The 9168-nt window shown below is 36.9% G+C and overlaps 1 protein-coding gene across 1 annotated transcript; it reads right to left on the bottom strand.

The window, feature by feature from the left end:
• Nucleotides 1–3560: 3560 nt before the first annotated feature.
• LOC140327543 (vomeronasal type-2 receptor 26-like) lies at nt 3561–7363 on the bottom strand. Its single transcript, XM_072406932.1, has 3 exons — nt 7281–7363; nt 5388–5464; nt 3561–4465 (listed from the first exon to the last, which is right to left on the bottom strand). Exons 1-3 carry the CDS (start codon nt 7361–7363, stop codon nt 3561–3563), a joined length of 1065 nt encoding a protein of 354 aa, XP_072263033.1.
• Nucleotides 7364–9168: the final 1805 nt, after the last annotated feature.

Raw genomic sequence — 9168 nt, 5'->3', positions numbered from 1 at the left:
TGCTGCCATAGATATCAAAAAGTGATTTTCTTCTACTGATCTGTGGATTGGAAGCTGTGTTGGGACTGGATGAGTTTCTGGACTGGGATTTCTCACTTTTATCTCAATACTGCCCTTTGCAGTGGACCTGTTTTGGCACCTTCACTGATTTATTATTAATTGTTCACTTGTCACACTCTATTGAAGTCTGAAACCCTTTGCATAATAAGTTTGTACAGTTTTAAGTTGGCTCTTGTTTTGGGAAATGTGTTTTAAAAATTATTTCTTCCCCCAAAAGAAACAGATTTTCTAAGTGCTCAGTTTAGCAGTAACATATGTTTTAAAGTACTTTTTGTCACCATTTCGAATACTGTACATTTTGTATTTTCATTTTTGTAGAGGGACACATATTAATCATCCAGGTAGGCTGAGACATACCGTATTTTTTGCCATATAAGACGCACTTTTTCTTCCCCAAAACTGGGGGGAAAAGTTAGTGCGTTCTTATACAACAAATGTGTTATAAAATAATTAAAATAATATACTCACCCGATACCCGGATCCTGCGTGTGTCTCTGGCTGCAGCAGCGTGTGTCTTCTCTCCTCTCTGGCAGCATCGTGTCTTCTATCTGTAAAGCAGAGCGAAAGAAGCCGGCACAGCGCCACCTGCTGTTCCCTGTCCTAACTGCCGTACAGTGGAAAAAAAGCACAGAGTGATCAGAAGGGGAATTTGAATGACAGAGTGATCAGAAGGGAATTTTGAATGACACAGAGTGATCAGAAAGGGAATTTGAAAGGCACAGAGTGATCAGAAAGGGAATTTGAATCGCTCATGAGTGATCAGAAGGGGAATAATCTTTCAGAATCTTTTTTTTCTAGATTTTCCTCCTTTAAAATTGGGTGCGTCTTATATTCCGGAGTGTCTTATACGGCGAAAAATATGGTACCTCTTATGTGGCCTCAGAATATGGTCCATCATCCACTGGAAGGTGGCTGGGGCCCAGTGCAGTCCAAGCATAAGTATTGGTCTATTTAGCACACCTGGTGCTAAGCAGTAGGGGGCTTTGTTTGTGTCTATTCTTTTGATTTAAAGGACTCCTATGTTGCTGACACCACCACTGCCACCCAATTCAGGGTTCATGGCTTCAGTAGCCATTTCAGTATTTATTTCTTTAGTCTGGTCTCTGTTGTTGCTATTAGTTAGTGAAATAAACTGGGTACTAAGGAAACCAATACCGCAGGTTTCTTCTATTGCTCCAAGGCCAGAGCATGGTATTGAGACTGTGGTGAATTAGGGTTCTGTGTGAAAACTGGGAGCTGTAGTATACCGCAGGCAGATTCAGAAAAATTATTTCCCAACCATTCACAATCTAATTGAAATGTCAGTGTTACTGAGAACTGAGATTTTTGTCCCATTTTTTCAATTTCACTTGGGAGTGGATCCTGTGTTTAAAGTGGTACTGGTGGTACAAGTCACTTGTTACACTCACAAGTTGATAAGTGTGCTGCCTTCATTACATCTTAGCAGAGACAATAGTATTGATATACATTAGCTTTTCTACTGCCCTCTAGTGGTTGTTGTTTTTTGTAAGCATATTGTATTGTAGTTTCACAAAATTAAAGTAAATGAGGAAAGACAATAAAGTTCAGAGAATCTCAGTCAAGAAGCAGACTTCTCCGCTTATTGGCCTTATTTACAGTGTTTAGCTGCCTGTCTAGCTGCACTACACAGGACAGTGTTGTGAGGACAGAACAATAAGTGTAATTGAGTGAAGTGTTTCAAAAAGCAATTGCTGTCACCATTCTGTATTCCCACCCAAAACAAAATCAAGTACACATGCATATGTTTATATTTGCAAGAACACTGTACTTACTGTTCTCAAAGGTTACTTTGCTAAATTGGATGATATGTTTCAAAAAGCATTTTCTGTGGGGAACCTTCTATAACATTTTGAGTACAGTACCAGTGCTTATATTATCAGTAACCATTTTTCACAGCTCTAATAAACTCACCATTTTTATTGCTGAACATAGAGATGTAATCCAAAAATCAATTCAGTTTATTGTTGCCAATTCCCCCAAAAATATTTCAAGTGCAATTGTGTGTGTATTGCATCAATTCCAAAGGAGTTTTATTGCAAAATATTTAAATGTTATAAAAAGAAATATCTGCCAGGAAGAATGGTCCAAAATTCCAGTAGAGAGATGTAAAAGACTCATTGATTGATCGAAAATTTTGGGGGATTTTTGACATTTTGTGTTGAAAGTCTCAGAAATTTTTCTATTTTGTGTTGTTCAAGTGCCAACAAAAGAAATAAACATAACAATACCAAAGCATTTGTAAATCCAACAATTTCCTGGGAAAAGTGGTGCATTTTCTGACAAACGCAAGGGCACCAATATTTTTGGCCATGACTGTATGTGTAATATACTAAATATATGTAGTAAAAATTCCTGACCACTAGTGTTGGTGTTCGAATTCGTGGTTGTCCTTATATTCGACCCAAATATGGCTGTTCGAATTCGGATAGACCCGACCCGAAAAACATGGGATTTGACTGCGCAAATTTGTGTGTAAAAAAGTATTAAAAAAAATGTTAAAGTAATTTATTGAATGTGTGTGATTTGTGTAACTAACTTTTATTTTTTTACAGGTGATCTCACAATGACAGGATGATTCCCACGGCTGCAAAGCAGTGGGAATCCTCCTGTCAGTGTGGGATCCCGGGCACTAGAGGTTAAATGGGGACAAGTTTCCCCATTCATAACCTCTAGTGCTCTGTGATTGGCTGAGGAAAGGTAAACTCTGATGACAGCTCAAACGTCATCAGGATTTTCCTTTCCCTAGCCAATTACAGAGCACTAGAGGTGAATGAATGGGGATAATTGTGCCCCAGTGCCCTGGGGATCTTCTCAATGAATGCGGCTGCAGTTGCATTCATGGGAACAGTGTGCGATCCGTGGCACTAGTGGTTAATTAACCTCTAGTGCCGGAAATCTTCTCAATGAATGCGGTCGCATTCATTGAAAACAGTTTGCGATCTGCAGCACTAGAAGTTAGTTAACCTCTAGTGCCCCGGGGATCTTCTCAATGAATGCGGCTGCAGTCGCATTCATTGAGAACAGTGTGCGATCCCAGGCACTAGAGATTAAATGGAGACAGGTCTCCCAATTTAAAACCTCTAGTGCTCTCTATCCAGGAACACAGGACTTCTAGTAAAGGGCTGCAAGAGCAATCAGGGGAGCAGAGCTGCCAGCGCTGCTCCCCTGATTGCTCTTGCAGTTCTTCATAGTCCCAGAAAACAACCCGAATTTTCCCACCATTGACTTCATTAGTGTTCGAATTCAGCATTCGATCAAATGAACAATATCGCCCTATGCGATCAAATAGCTGTCAAATCGAATAGTGAGATATTTGACCAACACTACTGACCACATCTTCTTTTTATTCTTGTCTCCCCTAGTTTCCATCTTTCTCCTTTTTGTCATTATTTGCCTAATGTTTTTCTGTTGTTCAAACATACCACAACTACTTCACAAGATTAAAGTTTCATATTAAATAAATCCCCAGTATATACATTTTAGGATTTTGTGCTTAGCATGTGTTTTCTGGTATTTATCTCTGGCCTCAGCAGGATATTGTAACATTTACGGAAAAACATGCAGCTCAGTATTCCAATAACAGAAGCCAATATAGCAAAAATCTCTACAGAGACAATATGTTTCCCCTTACTGCTGAGATAGGCGGGAATGGCACAGATCCAAACACTGCAGAATAGAAACATACTGAAAGTAATGTATTTGGCTTCATTGAATGTATCTGGTAATGTCCTCACCATGAAGGCTAAAATAAAACTCACACCTGCCAGTAATCCCATGTAACCCAACATGAGATAGAAGGCTAAAACAGAACCTTCATTGCACTGAATGATGATTGTCCCCGGAAAAGAGTCCATGTCTAATTCCTGAAATGGAGGAGAATTGGACAACCAAATAATAGCATGTAGAACCTGGACAGATGAGCAGATCAGAACCACTGAATAGGCCAGCTTAGAACCAACCCATTTTCTGAACTCACTCCCAGGCTCAGTGGCTTTGAAAGCAATGCAAACTACGATTGTCTTGGCTAGAACAGAAGACAAAGCAACAGTGAAGATGATTCCAAAGAAGACTTGTCGAAGTTTACATGTGAGATCTGCTGGACGACCAAGGAAAAGAAATACACTGAACAAACTCATCTTAAGGGTGATCAATAGAATGAAGCTCAGGTTTCGGTTATTGGCTTTGACTATGGGAGTGTTTTGATAAAATATAAATATCCCAATTATAGAAATGGTAATTATAGAAAATATTACAGAAGTAAAGGAAAAAATTACTGCCAACATGTCATTTTCAATGGACAAAAAATCTTCAGATTTTGGCATGCATGCATCTTTTTCTTCATTGGGCCATTCACTGTCAGGACATTTCTGACAAAGGTCACTGTCTAAATAAAAAAAATGATAAAAAATTTAAAAATAATTGTAATACAAAGTTTGCACAAAGCAATGTTTGTGCATATAATGAAAAGTATCATTATAATTTAAAGCTGCCTTCCGCTAAGTTTTATATATTTGCACAGGCTTCTCCCCTGTCCAAACCACAGATTTCCTGCTCATAAGTGTGGAATTTCAGCCAAATTGGCACACCTTTCTTTTCTACATTTACAAAGGTATGATGTTACTGCAGTCCTCTATTAAAGATGGAGCACAAGGTGTCATTTTGTGGTCCTGAGCTGGTCAGAGAGGAACAGTTTGCAGAAACTGATAGGTAAAGCTAGCTATAGAAAGATTTTTTTTCTTGTTTTAGCATAAACAAATACCAATTTTTATAAAGAATTTGACAAGGAGATCATAACATGGATTAAGACTTTCCCCCCCATACTGTCCCAGATCCCTATTGGATTCCTAAATTGCATACATGAAACAGTTTATAATGAATTTCCAATCAAAATAAGCATTGTAAACTTTTTTTTAAAGAGAGTCTGGCTTTATCTTTCTCAGTTACTAAGACAGATAGAGCATAGGTGCAATTTGTATAAGTGTGGTTGGAAAGTAGGCTTTACTTTTCATTCCTCAACATGCACTACATCTAAATTTTCCTAATCTTAAATGCACAATATAATTTAAAATGCTCATTAAAAACATTTAGTTGGCCTAAACTTTTTTCCATATTTAAAACTAAAATTAACTTTACTACTTTATACTGTACATACTGACCATAGTGAACCAAACTCATGAAGCAGTTATTAAATCATATTGTGCGAAAACAGCTGTAAGAATGACCTGGGTCTCTTAGATCTTTAGCAGCATCTCATTTTCTTATTATTAAGGCATTCACACTGATACTAGACAAAGAAAAAAAAATACCAGTCGTATTGGATATCTCTCCCTCAGAGCACGGGACACAGATATGGCATAAAGTATGTCCTGTTCCAGTAGATTTTCTAAATCCCGGAAAGCACAATTCAGAACACTTCCCATGTGGCTTCTAGAGATTTTTTATTGAGATTTGGAAATCAGGGGTGAAGGGAGGAAAAGAAAACATAATAGATTAAATGGCAAAAAATAAGTGGGATGGGAGACTAATAGGGTTAGAAAAGCAGACCACATCAACAAACACTTCTTAGATAATCCATCTTAAATAAAACAAATATTCACTAAAAATACATAAAGTCTGTAGTAATCACACTAAACAGTGAAGGAAGTGAAGTAATGGAATAAAGTGAGGATGTATAACATATCAAAGTGCAGAGAGAGATTCATTTGAAACTGAACTTTTCATGGGGCTAGAATTCACCCTAAAACTGTTTGCCAAACATAAGGAAATACAATACACTTTTAAATATTTAAAAAATGAATGACAGTTGTTATCATTCTGCCAGCAGATTATCTGCTCAGCAAATTGTAGCATCACCTGCATCCTTGTAGCCATGAATTTTCCACTCGGCATCCCCTGCTCTGAAACTGAGGATGTGCACAGCTGAAGGAGATATTGGATTAGGAGCTGCAGCTAATGAACAGATTGTTCAATCCTGTCTTGCCATTGGCTGATGGGCCTTTTTAAATCCTTCTGGATTCTCCTTTCCTGCTTTACCGGTCAGCTAGTTGTCTCTTTGGATTTTCTATATTTGGAGAGAGCTTGAGGCCTCAATCTGGTAACCTCCTTGCAGCAAAGCAGCCCGGTGACCACTGGGGTCACTAGCCCTTCATTCTCTGTGGGGTGCACTGGTGAAGACCCAGGGGTCACTTAGATTTCGTGCCTAATCCCGTGTCACCTGCCAGGGGGAGGACACCCATAACAACAAAGCTTTCCTCTGAATATAGAAAAGCTTTATGTGAGTAAATCCATTTAGTTTCACACTGAAAGAACATTGATCAAAATTGTGAATTATGTTATATTTTGCACACTGCTAGAAAACTGTGGTTATGGTCTGTTGCAAAATGTTCACCTATAGCCATCAGTATATTTCTATCCCTATTTTCCAAGTTTTTAGGTATACTGTAGATGTCTCGATATGATTATACAGATCTTGTCTGTGAAACAAGACTAGTCTTACATTTTGATATTGCTTTATTCTTACTGTTTGCTTGTGATTAAGACATTTGAAACTATGTATTAGAACTCTTGCAATTTTGTTTTGTTCTTACCGATGGGCATCATAATAAATGTATTCAGGTCTGCCTAATAGGTACTTTGAAGTTTGTAAACAGAGTTAGTATCAATCTTTAATAAAAGCCAATTTATGATGATTGACATCAGTTGATCGACCAGAATCCAAAGTTTGTCTAGTTTTATTTTTAGTACAAAAACATAATTATTGATCTTTCCATATTACAAGTCACTGTACACCCGGTGTAGGACTCAAAGCCTCCCCTTTTAACCAGTTTGATATCTCTAGGCTAGATGTTAAAAAACTGACTATGTATGAGGTTACAGCTTTAGCACAGAATTCTGCCAGAGCTTGATCTTAAGCCCATTCTGTGACATACAGAGCATCTTATCCTATATTTTAAAGTGGGGGGAAAGGACTTAAGAACATATTTTTAGGACTTAACGCTGTTCTTGCTCAGGAATGATAATGCAGCTTAATGTCTAAGGTTTGTCACAAAAGAAAAAGTGAAACCAATGCAGACATCAAAGTTGTATTATCTTATGTAACTGTTCTTGGGTTTAGGTATCTTAAGTGTTAAGAAATCCTAAAAGAACACCGGGAAATGTTTACATTGCATTTTTGCACAAAAGATGAAGAACCATTTTACCTTTCCTTGTGCCCATGTAATTCTTGAAGGGTAAAGGACGAGTCGCTGACCATCTGGAAGTGAGGAATCAAAGTATCCAACATTATCTTGATGCAGGGTATTACAATCTCTGTGGTTTATGTTCACCCAGTTGTTAATGAAAAGATGATCAGACAATTCTCCTTTGTCATTAAAAAACATCCCCCTATTATTTTGGTTCTTAAAGTATACTCGTTTCACAAAGTCTATCAGCTTTAAAAAATAAATTTGAACATGTGAGGTAGGCTAAGGATGGTATAAAGGGGCTTATTCAGAAACTTAGTTTTTTGAATAAATATAAATAAGGGGTTCACTGGCTGGGAAACATTCAACACATTGCATTTCATGCTTATATGTCACATCCCAAATATAGACCAACACGATATGTGCAGAGAAATGGGACTTTAATAGCATATATAAAACTCTTAAAATATTTTATTGGTACATCATAAAAAAAAGTAAAATAGGAGACATTGATTTTTGCAGTGTCCCAAAATGGGAACCACTGTGTCCCTATATTACAATATACCGACATACATCCACTTTTACATATAATTATCAACATAAATACATAGTTTAAACAATATAGCAAGTCTCAAAGAAGTTCCAGTGTATCATTGACATGTTTTATGGTGTAACACCACTTCTTCAGGATGAGGCTAAATGAGAAATTCAGCAAATATAACATGAAAATCCTGCAAATTTCCTTAATAGTTAATTTTATATTTATATATACAGTCCTGTTTCTCTGCACACATCGATTTCGTTTTTTGAATAACCCAATAAATCTTAATGTAAGCTTAATAGCCATCATGTGCGATATTTTTTCAATGTCAATTAATTGTACAAACAATACATGTTGTATTTTTTCATATTGTACATTTTTATTTGTTTTATTTTTATAATAGTCAAAACTAAATAAATACAATATTTATTTTTATTTTTTTTTAGCGAGTCCATTCCACACAAACCTGGAGGCTTAACAGGCTAAATCCATCCTGACTAAGGTTGTGTACACACACCTATTTTTTGTTCCTGGAAATGATCTTTTACAATTGTTTCCAGTGAAAAACTATTGAATTATGAATAAATAAGTGACCCATTCTGTTTAATGGGAAGGGCAAGTTGGAAAACAAACGAGTGACACTTGACTGCGCCCTCATCCTCCCAAGTCGTCCGCCCAAGCCTACGTCAGAATTTTCTGGGATGTATACATAGTTTAAATTTATTACAAAACCCACTCAGGCTGCAATAGATAAATTCCACTCTGCAATAGATCAACCTCATCCTGCTGATAATGTGTATGCCATAGAGGGGCTGGATAAGGCTGAATTATCCAAGGACAAAACAATTGATAAGAATCAAAGCAAAAAAGGAGCATGAGAATTAGCTCACATGAAAATATTTTCTGAACTTTTCAGTTATAATTGCATAATCATTGTTGTACTGTATAATTAACATATCAAAACACACAAAACTTTACGTAGAGATTGCTAGAGATTCTTTGAGCTGTATCTGGTAGGCCTTCCCTTTAAAGATTCCTGCATAATCTCTGGATGTAATCCACTTGGCAGAGTCAGAACACCAAAAATCATGTTAGGTGTATGAAAAGATGGCATTCTGACAACAAATGTCAGGGATCATTTTTCCTATTAACTCTGATAAACCATATAGAAAAGGAAATATAGCAAAGGAAAGGGGTGGAAGTTTCTGAACTCCTGAAAATGCACTTAGCCTGTTATGCTGTATCCCTTGTTTCAGAGATTGAACCATAACTCAATGTAAGTTTGAGAAAAATGGCCCCCACGCAATGTTAAAAAAAAAAACGTTCTTTCATTCACAATATATTGATACCCTGAGCAGTTTTGAA

Source organism: Pyxicephalus adspersus, chromosome 3 (genome assembly GCF_032062135.1).
Source record: "Pyxicephalus adspersus chromosome 3, UCB_Pads_2.0, whole genome shotgun sequence".
Classification (NCBI taxonomy): Eukaryota; Metazoa; Chordata; class Amphibia; order Anura; family Pyxicephalidae; genus Pyxicephalus; species Pyxicephalus adspersus.
Note: the sequence above shows the minus strand (reverse complement) of the source record. Positions and strands in the feature narration are given on the sequence as shown.

Coding starts and splice junctions, on each gene's coding strand:
- LOC140327543 (XM_072406932.1), bottom strand. CDS start 7,363: ATGTTGGATACTTTGATTCCTCACTTCCAGATGGTCAGCGACTCGTCC. Junction 5,465..7,280: donor TTACATGGGCACAAGGAAAG/GTAAAATGGTTC, acceptor TCCGGGATTTAG/AAAATCTACTGGAACAGGAC. Junction 4,466..5,387: donor AGAGATATCCAATACGACTG/GTATTTTTTTTT, acceptor TTTTTTATTTAG/ACAGTGACCTTTGTCAGAAA.